This window comes from Mesoplodon densirostris, chromosome 3 (assembly GCF_025265405.1).
Source record: "Mesoplodon densirostris isolate mMesDen1 chromosome 3, mMesDen1 primary haplotype, whole genome shotgun sequence".
In the NCBI taxonomy this organism is placed as follows: domain Eukaryota; kingdom Metazoa; phylum Chordata; class Mammalia; order Artiodactyla; family Ziphiidae; genus Mesoplodon; species Mesoplodon densirostris.
This window is the reverse complement of record NC_082663.1, coordinates 113,173,240-113,187,693: the sequence shown is the minus strand read 5'-3', so window position 1 is coordinate 113,187,693 and position 14,454 is coordinate 113,173,240. Positions and strand designations below refer to the sequence as shown.

The window sequence follows — 14,454 nt, the reverse complement described above, 5'->3', positions numbered from 1 at the left end:
CAGAAAATAGCAGAGTTTCAGTTACAGCAGTAGAAAAAGACTCTGCCTGATGCTACAGTCTGAGTCCCAGAGGCTCCAGGTGAATGATGTACCAGACAAAGTCTGCACGAAGTTAAGAGACAAACAGGTGATAATGGATGAGTTCAAAGTCAGTCTCAGATGACCCAGGAAGAAGAGCTAGAGAAGGATGCTGAGGGTTCAAGAGGCCCCCAAAGGCTTACAGGAGAAGTGATGGGAGGGTCCTGAAGCTGATTCTTGAGTGGAAAACTGAAAAAAAAAAAACCTCTGTGTTTAGGCTTTTGTCAAGATGGTCTGGGTACCCTTTAAATAAGACATGCAAGAATTTTTTTTTTTTTTTTTTTTTTTTTTTTTTTTTTTTTTTGCGGTATGTGGGCCTCTCACTGCTGCGGCCTCTCCCGCTGCGGAGCACAGGCTCTGGACCCGCAGGCCCAGCCGCTCTGCGGCACGTGGGATCCTCCCAGACTGGGGCACGAACCCACGTCCCCTGCCTCGGCAGGCAGACTCTCAGCCACTGTGCCACCAGGGAAACCCAAGAATTTTTTTAAATAAATTTTTAATTTACTTTTTGGCTGTGTTGGGTCTTCGTTGCTGCATGCAGGCTTTCTCTAGTTGCGGCGAGCGGAGCCTACTCTTTCTTGCAGTGCGCAGGCTTCTCATTGCAGTGGCTTCTCTTGTTGCAGAGCGTGGGCTCAGTAGTTGTGGCGCATGGGCTTAGCTGCTGTACAGCATGTGGGATCTTCCCGGACCAGGGCTCAAACCCATGTCCCCTGCACTGGCAGGCAGATTCTTAACCACTGCGCCACCAGGGAAGTCCCTGCAAGAAATTTTTAAAAGGAAGAACATTACTGACAAGCAATTTTATGCCTCTGAAGACAAACCCAGAAGGGATGTTTCTACCCTGGGTTCCCAAACTGGCTCATTGTCAAGGCTGCTAGGCTGGCTTTCCACTCACCCAAGAGTGGCCTAGAAATGAATCAGCTTCTACAACAATGACCAACTTACTGCTGTTTTTTTTCAAGTCCATAGGTGTCGACCCTCTGCCGGCTAAGTTGTCCTATGACAAATCACATGACCAAGTGTGGGTCCTGAGCTGGGGGAACGTGCATAAGTCCCAACCAAGCCTCCAGGTATGTTGAGTACATGGAAGACAACACCCACCTGCAGGAAAGGGCTCTCCCCCTAGCTAATAAATGTCTCCTGCTTCCCTAGGTGGCTAATCACATTTATCCAAAGTATGTCCATGAAGGCTAAGGAGAGAGTAGGAAACATCCTCAGGATAATGCCCCTTATAGGCAATGAACAGGGTATCTTCCACCAGGCCTGCTATTAAAGACAATAACACTGATGATGGATAAGATTCTAATGTCATGACAACCAGAATGTGGCTCTTGGGCTCCACCCAGCCCAGCCCCAAAACATTTGCCTCTTCTGAGCCAGGAGCTCCTGGGGCCAAGCAGAAATGAACCTCTGGACTTCAAGCAGTGAGAAGGGAGCCAGGGCTTTCTTTACCTTGGGGTGCATGGGCTGGAGAACGTTGTCAAAGCAGGCACCAGATGATAAGGAAGGAGAAGGAAAAGCAGCAGCAGCAATTATGTTCATAAATGGAAGCACATTACTGAGTGCTCACAGTGTTCCAGGCACAGGTTTCAATAACTGGCCCCTGGTCCAACCTAGGCATACATTCAGCCACTGCATTGTACTGCCTCTTGGGAAGAGCTTGGGACCAGGACATCTGTGGCCTTCCTCCACCAGTCAGGAAAGGTCATCACCAACCCTATGTTGAGTGTGTCCGGCTCAGACTTTCTCATCAGGGGTACATGAGAGGATTAAGCCCTACAAAAGGTGATTTGAATGCCTGTTCCCTCGATTCTCCCAATGATGGTGCATAGAACCATTCTAGATGCACAGAAGAGAATTCACTGCATACAGTGGATTCCTCGGGATATTAGGGTTTTATTCTCTCTCAGAACCCCAGCTGAGAAGGGCTGTGGATGGAGCCAAGTTCACACTGTTCCCAAGAGTGGTAAGAGGCCAGGGATACCCAGTCTACAGAAGCTTCCTCCTGGGGACTGGCCACCTGCCTTACCTACCTCTGTGCTGCTGGGCCAGGGGAAGGACACTACTTCACCTCCTACAAAACAAGACTATTGTCCCTCAGTGAACACCATCAACACATCCTGGGCCCTGGTGAGCTGATGACAAATAATAACAATTAATTAGAGGACCTGGGAGCCAGAGTAAAGGTCACTCAGAACAGAGTATAAGCCCAGAAAATTGGTTCCTCTGGCAGCTCTAAGAAAGCATGTAAGGAAATTCAAGGGGAGGGGCCACCAAAAAATATTTTTCTAAAACTAAAATTTAACAAAAAATGATTTCCTAATTTAAAATTGCAGTAGATAGATGAGTTGAAAATGCATGATTTCTACTGAGACTCAAAATAGTAGCCTGAAAGATAAAGAAAAAGAAAAATCCTCAAATCACAGAATACAAGAAAAGATTAAGATATGAAGTCTCAAAAGATGTTTCAAAGTCAAAAGAAGTTTAGAAAGAGAAAAGGTAATAGTTGGAATGGAGTCAAACATTAAATAAATTTGGAAGAAAATTTCCAAGTTGAAAAAGTAAATCATGTAGATTAAAAGGGATCTGTAAGTTCCAGGCTAACTTGATGAGAAAGAACGCATCTCTGCTCTTGGTAAAACTCTGGACTTCCAAGAATAAAGGAAAAATATTATAAGCTTCAAGGCAGAAAGAAAAGTCACCTGTAAAAGAACAATTAGGTTGGCACTGGACTTCTCACCTGCAACAGCTGCTGGAAGACCGTGGCATCACATCTAGATGCTATTACGATAAAAGGGCTGATATCCAAGGTATCATTTACCTGTCAGGACAAAAGAAAGACCTAAGGATATGCAAGAATTCAGAGAGAAGATCATGAAAGATACCAGAAAAACAGTAGGTGAACCAGATCAGAGACATCGATATGGCGAAAGATAAAGAGGAAACAGGCCTAAGTAAGAAACCTAGAGAGGAAGGTCCAAAAATAAAATAAGATGGATGAGGAGAGACTACCAGGAAATGTATTAATAAGTGCTAAATAAGGGCATTTGAATTAGGAGCAATGCACTGAAAGAGAAATTCTGATACCAGGCTCTAACTAAAGATGGTAAGTTATTTCTGTAAAAGTAAGGGTAGGGAGTGGAGGAAAGAGAGTAAAAATACTCAAAAATGTCATCTTACAGGGATAAGAGGATATAGAGAATGTTCTTTGAATTAATAGTTGAGATAGTTAACTGTCTAATTATTCCAAATGTGACAAACTGATTTCTCCTATTAAAAGCAGAGATGATGAGATTGGGTTTGGAACAGAGGGAGAGAAAACTAGCTGTAACTTGTTTACAAGAAACCCATAAAGTGATAATAAAAGGTTGAATTGAAAGGGGTGGAAATAGTGATGGTAGGTGGACAAAAAGATGTATGAGTGTAATATTAATATCAGACAAGGTCAAATTTAAGGTTAAAAGCACTAAACAGCATACGGAGAAGCATTATGTGGAGACAAACAGCCAACAGATAGCAAACAACATAACTAAACACATAATACAAGAGTGATTAAAAATACAAGAACTTGATTTACAATGCACTTAAATTGTACATTCCAAAGAGGCAAAATAATGACATGGGAAAAATGAATAATATGAATAAGGAACTTGGTTTAATAAATATATAGAAAACCTTTCCTCTGACAAATAGAAATTTTTCACATGTCCACATATATGTGTCAGTAATCACAAAAATTTAGCAAATTTTGTAAAAGTCAGTGTTATAGGCTACATTATCTGATAATTAGAAACAATTAAAATGTGACCTACCTAATCAGGAAACACTCCTAGATCACTATTGCATCAAAGAGGAAATTAAAAGGAGAAATTACAAACTGTCTCAAAAGCAATGAAAAAGAGCCTACTTCTCATCAAAACCTACAGGATACAGAGAAAGCTGTACACAAGGAATATTTGTGTCTTAAAAGCCTGCAGAGAATGTATTTGTATTAAGAAATAAGAAAAAGAACAAAGTAACTGGCAGGAAGGAATTATTTAAAAGACTCAAATTAGTAGAAATAAAAAAAGGACAAACAAAAACCAATAAATCCTTCACAAACCTGATAAAGAAAAAAGAATATAAACAAATTGAGAAATGAGAAAAGACATATTACTGCAGATAAAGGAGGATGAAAATAATTGTAAAATACTACTACACTGCAACTCTGGGGCGGCACATTTTAAGACCTAGAAGAAATGGATGATTGTTCGCAAAATGAAAAAAAAAAAAAAACTGACCTAGTCAGAAATAGAAAGTCAAGTACCATACGATATCACTTATATATGAAATCTAAAATATGACACAAATGAATCTATCTACCAAGCAGAAACAGACTCACAGACATAGAGAAAAGACTTGTGGTTGCCATGGGGCAAGGGTGTGGGGGAGGGATGGACTGGGAGTTTGGGGTGAGCAGATGCAAACTATTACATATAGAATGGATGGACAACAAGGTCCCACTGTATAGCACAGGGAAGTATATTCAATGTCCTGGGATGAACCATAATGGAAAAGATATAAATATAATAGTTATGTAATATTTATATAAATTTAAAAATATATATGTATAACTGAGTCACTTTGCTGTACAGCAGAAATTAACACAACACTGTAAATCAACTATACTTCAATAAAAAAAAATTAAGGAGGAAAAAAAAACTGACCTAAGAAAAGGAAAACTTGAAATAGAACAATTACCAGAGAAGAGGTTTTTTAAAGATCAAAGATCTACCATAGTAAAATGTACAGCCAAGTTTTATCAAACCTTTCAAATGTAGATAATTTTAATATCATTTGAACTATCCCAGACCATATGGAAAAAAAGGTGCAACTCCTTAGTATTAAAAAATAAAACTATCACCAGTTAGAATGGGCATCATCAGAAAATCTACAAACAACAAATGCTGGAGAGGATGTGGAGAAAAGGGAACCCTCCTGCACTGTTGGTGGGAATGTAAATTGATACAGCCACTATGGAGAACAGTATGGAGGTTCCTTAAAAAACTAAAAATAGAATTACCATAAGACCCAGAAATCCCACTACTGGGCATATACCCAGAGAAAACCATAATTCAAAAAGACACATGCACCCCAATGTTCACTGCAGCACTATTTACAATAGCCAGTTCATGGAAACAACCTAAATGCCCATCAACAGACGAGTGGATAAAGAAGGTGTGGTATATATATACAATGGAATATTACTCAGCCATAAAAAGGAACAAAATTGGGTCATTTGTAGAGACATGGTTGGATCTAGAGACTGTCATACAGAGTGAAGTAAGTCAGAAAAACAAATATCGTATATTAACGCATATATATGGAACCTAGAAAAATGGTACAGATGAACCGGTTTGCAGGGCAGAAATAGAGACACGGATGTAGAGAACAAATGTATGGACACCAAGGTGGGAAAGCTGCTGGGGGGTGGGGGGGTGGGGGATGAATTGGGAGATTGGGGTTGACATGTATACACTAATATGTATAAAATAGATAACTAATAAGAACCTGCTGTATAAAAACATGAATAAAATTTAAAAATTCAAAAGAAATTAAAAAATAAAACTATCAACTAATCTCACTTATGAATACAGAAGCAAAAGTCTAAACATGGTATTAAAAATAGAGTCCAACAATGCTTCTAACTGCTCAAGCAGGGAACAAATTCCCAGGATGCAGTAATGGTTCACTCTCAGGAAATAAGTCAACATTACTCATAACACAAAACAGAAAAAAAGCTATAATATTTTCAGTAAATGCTGGAAAGGCATTTAACTAAATACAGCAGACATTCTTAATTTTTTTAAAAAAACTAAAAATAGGAATAGAAGACATAAACATAATGAAGACTATTTCCGAGAAACCAAGAGGAAATTTTGCCTAAATGACAAAACACTAAAAGCATTTTAATTAATAGCAGGAATTAGACCATTATGCCCACCATCACCATAATTGGAAAGTCTTAGAAATGCACTATGACAAGAAAATGAAATAAATTGAATAAACCTACCTTCACCTCTGTGGACTAGGGTTCAGGAAACCACTGCTTGCAGAAACTGCTCCTGGAAATGTCAGTGGGCAGAGCCGTTATGGTGAGCAATTTGGAATTGTGAACCAAAAGCCTCAGAACATTACTTTCAATCCAGCAACTTGACCTCTCAGAACTTATCCAAAGATGAGGATCAGGGATGGGCACAAAGATTTAGCTACAACATTATGTGTTACTGCAATGTTTATATTTGCAAAACATTGAAAATACCATCTTAATGTTTCTAAATATCCAACACTAAGGAATTGGTTAAACAAGCTTTGCTATGACTAAATGAAGGAGGTTCTATAAATGAGGCTTATTCCACCAAGGCCCTGCCCCAGGAGCCAGTGTTAGAACCTTTGGCACCATCTTGAATCCTGCCCATCATGCTCTCGCCCACCCACTCCCAGCTTTCAGCTGCCTCTCTGCCCATCGCACTCGATATCTTGTACCCTGCCCTTCCCCAGCTGTCACCTCTCACCTGGCTTTGTCCACTCCTCTGAAGCAGATGCTCAGACTTCCCTACCCCACACTCACTACTAACTTACATCTCCTGATACCCAGCCAACTATGTGCATCTCCTGAACCAAGCCCCTAGAGCCAGGAAATTTGAGAGGCTCAATAATTATCTTTTGGTCACAAATGTGCCCAGCCATGCGCTGGGACTCAGGCCAAGAAGGAACTCATGACTCATTGGAGAAATGAGGCTGACTAGCCCATATCAGTTCAGTGGCCCATGACACTGGGTTTTGATGAAGTAACCTCTGGATATAGGGTGTCAGGGTGGTGAAGCATGAATGACACTGACTGCTGACAGCCTGTAATTTTCCATCTCTATTATAAGCTAAAATGACAGACCTTATATCAAGCAATGATTGCATGGCTTCTTGGAATTCTCTGGCATTTTCACCTGGACTCTCTAAGATCCAGTTTCCTAATACTGATATTTTCTTAATGCCTCGTTCTAAGCTTTTCCCATGGACTTACCATGGAAGCATCATTTGGCCTTTTTTTTTTTAATCACAGGAAAATAACCTAACTTTAGAGCTGCCCACGTCTGAAAATCACAGCTCTCATTCTAATCCGGCATTCTGCCTGCTGACCCCTCGGGAAGCATGATCCAAAAAACTAAAGCCTCAAACCTGCCCGAGGAAGCAGTGCAGGTGCTGTTTGTCTTGTCATTAAAGTAAGAGGCAGAAGGCAGTTCCACTCTTAAAAGGTAAAAGCATCCAGAGCTCTAAGCCATGTGAGTCACAAAGCCCCATCACAAACTGTCCTCAGCCTCAGGCTGCAAAAATCTGAATCCTTCCTTCTGTATAAATGGCCACAACATGAAGATCAGGAAAAGTGTCTCCCCTCCCTGGTCAGGGTCTGGCATCTGCCTCCTGTCCTGCTAAGAGGGTCTGGGCTTGTCCTTGGGGTCCTCCAGCCAAAATTGCCCACAAACTGGCCAAGCCCCTCATCTGGCTGCAGGTCTGCCACCCTTCTGGGCAATCACCTAGAACTTGGAGGCTGAAGAGCACGTGCAGAAAGCAAGAGGACACAGGATGGCTGGCTCAGTGTCTCCAGCCTGCCTGTGCCCAAGGCCTCAGTAGCTGATGGACAAAAGCCCAGCCTGACCACAGGGGGCTTTCTGGCAGGGCCTCCAAACCATGCTCTCGTCCTGTCTAACCCCAGACATCACTTGGCTCTGTTCTGTGCTGCCACCCTGCGCTTCCCTGATACAGACACAGCAGGGACATACACCAAGGAGTGGCTCAAGTTGCTTCCTGCCAGGCACGCAGGGGAGAAAGTGGTACCTCCAGGGGAACAGAGGCAGCATGCTCTGTCACTACCAATTTGTACAAAACACAGGGCCTAATTCTTCACTTCTCACAGCAAGTCCCCTTTGTGAAACTGGAACCCTCCCCAGCATCCTAATCACAGGCATCTAAATGACATGGCCAAGACACTATAAAACTCTTAGAGGAAAACATAGAACACTCTGATATAAAGCACAGCAAGATCCTTTATGACCCACCTCCTAGAGAAATGGAAAGAAAAACAAAAACATACAGGACCTAATGAAACTTAAAAGCTTTTGCACAGTAAAGGAAACTATAAACAAGACCAAAAGACAGCCCTCAGAATGGGAGAAAATATTTGCAAATGAAGCAACTGACTAAGTATTAATCTCCAAAATTTACAAGCAATTCATGCAGCTCAATATCAAAAAACAAACATCCCAATCCAAAAATGAGCAGAAGACCTAAACAGGCATTTCTCCATAGAAGATATACAGATTGCCAACAAACACATGAAAGGATGCTCAACATCACTAATCATTAGAGAAATGCAAATTAAAACTACAATGAGGTATCACCTCACACCAGTCAGAATGGCCATCATCAAAAAATCTACAAACAGGGCCTCCCTGGTGGCGCAGTGGTTGAGAGTCCGCCTGCCGATACAGGGGATGCGGGTTCGTGCCCCGGTCTGGGAGGATCCCGTGTGCCGTGGAGCGGCTGGGCCCGTGAGCCGTGGCCGCTGGGCCTGCGCGTCCGGAGCCTGTGCTCCGCAGCGGGGGGGGGCCACAACAGTGAGAGGCCCACATACCGCAAAAAGAAAAAAAAAAAAAATCTACAAACAATAAATGCTGGAGAGGGTGTGGAGAAAAGGAAACCCTCCTACACTGTTGGTGGGAATGTAAATTGATACAGCCACTATGGAGAACAGTATGGAGGTTCCTTAAAAAACTAAAAATAGAACTACCATATGACCCAGCAATCCCACTACTGGGCATATACCCTGAGAAAACCATAATTCAAAAAGAGTCATGTACCACAGTGTTCATTGTAGCTCTATTTACAATAGCCAAGACATGGAAGCAACCTAAGTGTCCATCGACAGATGAATGGATAAAGATGTGGCACATATATACAATGGAATATTACTCAGCCATAAAAACAAACGAAATTGAGTTATTTGCAGTGAGGTGGATGGACCTAGAGTCTGTCGTACAGAGTGAAGTAAGTCAGAAAGAGAAAGACAAATACTGTATGCTAACACATATATATGGAATCTTAAAAAAAAAAATGGTTCTGAAGAACCTAGGGGCAGGACAGGAATAAAGATGCCGACGTAGAGAATGGACTTGAGGACACGGGGAGGGGGAAGGGTAAGCTGGGACAAAGTGAGTGGCATGGACATATATACACTACCAAATGTAAAAGAGATAGCTAGTGGGAAGCAGCCGCATAGCACAGGGAGATCAGCTCGGTGCTTTGTGACCACCTAGAGGGGTGGGATAGGGAGGTGGGAGGGAGATGCAAAAGGGAGGGGATATGGGGATATATGTATATTTATAGCTGATTCACTTTGTTGTACATCAGAAACTAACACAACATTGTAAAAAATTATACTCCAATAAAGATGTTAAAATAAGTAAATAAATAAATAAAAATAAAAAATAAAATAAATGACACGGCCAGCACCTCTGACAGGATGCCTGCTTTCTCTAATAAATTATGGAATCACAGTTCTCAGAGAGCGCCTCTGTGAGGCGCATATGACAGAGACTCTCAACAAACCAGCCCAGGTGCCTGGCATCAAGGGAAAATACAGAGCCAGTCAACGATTCCAGCGTTGAGCATTTTCGTTATTTAAAACCTCGCCACCTTTCCCAGGGTGGCCTAGGTGTTGAGAAGGTGGGACTCCCTGTCGTGGAGGAGGCTGTCTCTGAGCAGAGATGCTTAGGTTCTGAGGACCCTCCCTCAGAAGCCCCAGCACAGCCCCTCCAAGTCCTCACTCTGCTGTCACATCACGGTGGCTGACAACATGCACCACAGTCAGTCAGGGGCAGGCCTGACCGAGCAGGAGGGAGCAATTCAGGCGTTCACTCCTGTCTCCCCACTTCCCCTGCCTGTAAGGATGGGTCCCTGCCTACACCATTCCCAAGCATCTCCCACTCTGCTCCTGGCCCGCCCCCCACCGCCAAGATGGTGACTAGCCCATCATCTCTCTCTCAAGCAGCCTGTCTGCCGGGGTCTCCACCCGAGCGTGCATGTGTCTGCAGGTTTCCAAGCCCTGCTGGGATGGGCCCTCACAAGGACTTCCGCTCTGTGTTGCAGGTGATCACAGAGGCCAGCACCGGTCAGGGCCAGCACCTCATCCGCACGCCCTTTGCAGGAGTGGACGATTTCTTCATTCCTCCAACAAACCTCATCATCAACCACGTCAGGTGAGACCGGCCCACAATGCCCTAACCTACTCCATGCCCCAGCTCAGCCCTGCACGGGGCAGCTTCGCCCGGGGTGGCCCTGCTCCTTTCTCTTTCTCCCCCACTCCTCCTGGGCTGGCTTTGGACCCCATCAGGAATGGACAGAGAAATGGCCCCATCCCCAGTCCTTAATTGTTAAAGTTAAAGGCACCCAGCTCCTAATGCCCTCAGGGGCCCAGTGAGGTCAGGAAGTCTCACCCTTCGGTGAGGACAGCAGAGGAAAGAGGGAAACAACTGTGGTTAGTTGAGTACCCTCTCCTTGCTAGACGCAAGAAACTAGTAGAGGCGGTCTCTGAATCTGTTTTATAGATGAGGAAACTTAGGCCCAGAGAAGTTAAGACACTGGCCAAAGTCACACAGCCAGGAACTGGCAGAGTCAGACTAAATGCAAAGCTGGGTCTCCTTTCAGTGCTCCATTTGGCCTCATTCTCTGCTAACCACAACCTGTGGTTCCTCTAGGAGTCCCCAGAGCAGCCATGCAGGGGCCTGCAAGGAAACAAGGCCTCCTGGGTGTCTAGTTTGCCACCATCCAAAAGAACAGCTTAACAATAACAGCCATGGCCTCGACTGCAAGCCTCATCCCAGCCTGGCCCTCCCCTTCCCTGTTCATTTCAGAAAACCCCTGACATTTTCTGTCAAGGCACCACTGCCAGAAGACTGAGCATGCCCTTTTATAAAGTCATCAAGACCCCAATGTCTTGTGGCAGTGTTTATGCCTTCCTTTACTCTGACATCAAGCACCTTTTTCCAGGAAGAAATGACTCATTTTTGCAAGCTGAAGCTGGACTTGTAAAAATAGGGCTCTCCCATTCATCTTTGCCCAAGGGAGAAAATAATCACTTTATGACCTCCCTACCTCACTGCAGAGAATACCTGGGACAGAGCCTCTAAAATGGTTGTAAATGGTAAACCCCCTCAAAGCTGAATTCAGCCAGAAGTCATGCAAACTCAGGCTCTGCAGAGCCTGTGTGTGACTTTTACATTACAGTTTCTTATAAGCATGGGGTTTTCTTTCCTGCTCTTTCCATGCTCTAGCTCTTTAAGGATGCTTTAAAGATGCTGTAAAGTGGGCATTTTCCCTACTCTGAGGCATAGCTTGTTTGTTATTCAAGAGAAAATTGTGGAAGAGATTTTTCTCTACTCCTGTAGGTGTACACAGCACCCAAAGGCCTCTGCAAGTGAGGGGTTTAGGCAGAGGCCCTCACAATCAGAGGGAAGTCCTGCCTGGAATCAGGCCCTTCTGCAGCTCACAACCAGCCTCCAAAGAGGAATTTCACAAAGTCCAGATGTGGCAGCTTCCACCTACTGACCTCTTCCACTAAAGCTCCCTCTTAGATTTAATCCTCCCAACAGCCCTTGGAAGGAACTACCCTCTTTATATTAGCAGGGGCTTGAAGAGGCAAGCAACTTGCCCCAGGCTCTGCAGCTAGCAGGGCACCGCAGCAGTGCCAGGCCATCTGGCTGTAAAGGTAAAAGCTGTCCTTAGCCCCAGCTCAAAGGGGCTTCCTGCGACCAGCATCATCAACGTGGCCAGGGAAGAGGCTGCCCTCAACCCTTACCCACGTTCCTCTCCAAGGGTAAGGGAGCATGGATAGGACATCTGTCCTTGTTCTCTTGCATCTCCATCCCCAAGTTCTGACCCAGCCAGTAGTCCAAAAACCACCTCAGATATAGACTCACCTCTCCTGTCCTCCTAGCAGGCAGAGTCAGGGCGGACACCTCTTGTCCTTTCCCTCCAGCCACAGGCCCGCCACTTCCCAGCTGCCACAAGGCCTCTGGGGAGCTGAATCAAAGGCATCCCCGAGGCAGAAGCTGCTGAGGCACAATTATGCTCTTCCTTTACCATTTCTAAAAATGCGTGCATATTACAAGAGCATAAATCCAGGAACATTTTGTAACTCAACTACATTTGGTTTGCGATCATAGATGAATCGCTTATGAAGCCATCTCCTGCAGAATGGTACATCTTATTAATAGGCTGCTGGATCCCCAAAGGGTTACGATAAAGGAAAAGAGAAAGGATGCCATCGTTTGAGACAAATGACCTATCCCCTACCCAAAAAGTCCTCCTGACCTCTGACCTCAGTTTGCATCTCCTCCCAGGTTCGGCTTCATCTTCAACAAGTCTGACCCTGCAGTCCACAAAGTCGACCTGGAAACACTGATGCTCCTCAAGACCATCGGGCTGCAGAGCCACGGCTGCCTGCCACAGGCCATGGCCCACACCCACCTGGGCGGCTACTTCTTCATCCAGTGCCGACAGCACAGCTCCTCTCCAGCCGCCCCGCAGCTGCTGCTCGACAGTGTCACGGACACCGTGGTCGGCCCCAACGGCCACGTTACCGGCACCCCACACACTTCCCCCGATGGGCGCTTCCTAGTCAGCGCCGCCTCCAACAGCCCCCAGCTTCACGTGCAGGAGATCACACTGCGGGGGGAGATCCAGACCCTCTATGACCTGAAAGTGAGCCAGGGCGTCTCAGACGTGGCCTTCCAGCCCTCCTTCACCCAGGGCGACCAGTACTACGTCTACGCCACGCTGGAGACAGAGCCGGACCTGCTCTTCCTAGAGCTGTCCACGGGGAAGACGGGCGTGCTGAAGGGCTTGAAGGAGCCGCCCGCGCCCGCGGGGCCAGCCCGAGCCTGGGCCGGGCCCCGCAGGATCGTGAGGGACAGCGGGCTGTTCGGGCAGTACCTCCTCACGCCAGCCCAAGAGTCACTGCTTCTCATCAACGCGAGACAAAACGCGCCGCGGTGTGAGGTGGCGGGAGTAAAGGGGGGGACCACAGTGGTGTGGGTGGGCGAGGTATGAAGCAGCCACGAGCACCGCCTGGTACTGACACCACAGCCCCAAGCAGGCACCCTGTACATTTTTACAGACAAAAGCAAAAACCTGTATTCGCTTTGTGGTTCAACACTGGTCTCCTTGCAAGTTTCCTAGTATAAGGTATGCGCTGCTAACAAGATGGGGGTTTTTCGTTAGGACGTATGATTTCTGCCTTGAGCTACGATGAGAATATGCTGCTGTGTAAAGGAATCATTTCTGCGCCCAGCCACGCGCCACGTTACCTGGGCTGCCATGGAACCAGGAGCTCCTGCTTTCCAGGCAGATGCTTCTGTCCGTTGCCTTCGCCTAGTCATTCTCCAGGGTCCGGCCAGACTTCACCCTGATGTGGCCTGAAGACACAGGCTCCCTGGAGCAGGGCTCTCCCTCCTGGCGTGAGAGCCACATTGCCCTCGCTCTGGACCTCATTTTCTCCTTCGCAGTTGCTTCTTGCTTTTCTTTCCATTTGACTTGTTGTAAGCCTGAGGGAGAGCCAACAAGACTTATTGCATCTTGGGGGATGGGGAAATCACTCACTTTATTTTGGAATTTTTGATTAAAAAATAATTTTTTATAATCTCAAATGCTAGTAAGCAGAAAGACGCTCTCCGAGGTCCAGCTATATTCCTCCCTGCCTTAGGCCATGGCTCTGAGAGTCACCACCCCACATCCAGAAAGAAGACAATGGCCATCAAGCGATTGTGGTTCTCTGCACCAGGGACACCCCCAAGTGCAGATCAGGCCACCACATTGGTAAAGGCTCCGTTCTGGGTTGGGACCCCAAGAGACCAAGACAAACCCTGCGTGCCTGCTTTTCAGTACTGAAGGGGGACATTTATTAGCCAGCCCAGTACCCCAGATTCAGGGCAGACCAGGCTTGCCTGGAAAGGTGTGTGCGGCCTGCAGAAAGTGGCCTCCAGGCTCAATGCAGAAACCCAAAGGATACAAGTGGGGTTCAGGCGGGTTCCTTAGGCTATCCCTTTTAAAACCCCATTTCTCTTCTCCCTGTGGCCCTCACACTCAGCTCTGGCACCCCAGTCCCTGCATCATCATAGCACAGACAGCACATTTCAGTAAGTGTTTCTTACACTTGGGTCCCTCTCTCCCCAGTAATACACAAGGATACAGGCTGGCACTGCTGCATTATTCCCAAATGTCTCAGGCTGTGGTAGGCTCTGCACTGGGCATCAAAGAAGTACAACCCAACAGCCCCGTGAAGAT

General features: G+C 45.6%; 1 protein-coding gene across 6 annotated transcripts in view; it reads left to right on the top strand.

Moving 5' to 3' along the window:
* Positions 1-13,755, top strand: part of FSTL4 (follistatin like 4) — a 731,471-nt gene extending 717,716 nt beyond the window's left edge. For all 6 annotated transcript variants that reach the window (XM_060091939.1, XM_060091938.1, XM_060091934.1 and 3 more), the window contains 3 exons: positions 1,041-1,148; positions 10,261-10,370; positions 12,513-13,755. In XM_060091939.1, the coding sequence (XP_059947922.1) occupies positions 1,041-1,148; positions 10,261-10,370; positions 12,513-13,221 (927 nt within the window). In that variant the 3' untranslated portion in view covers positions 13,222-13,755. The remainder of the gene's footprint in view (positions 1-1,040; positions 1,149-10,260; positions 10,371-12,512) is intronic.
* The last annotated feature ends 699 nt before the right edge of the window (positions 13,756-14,454 follow it).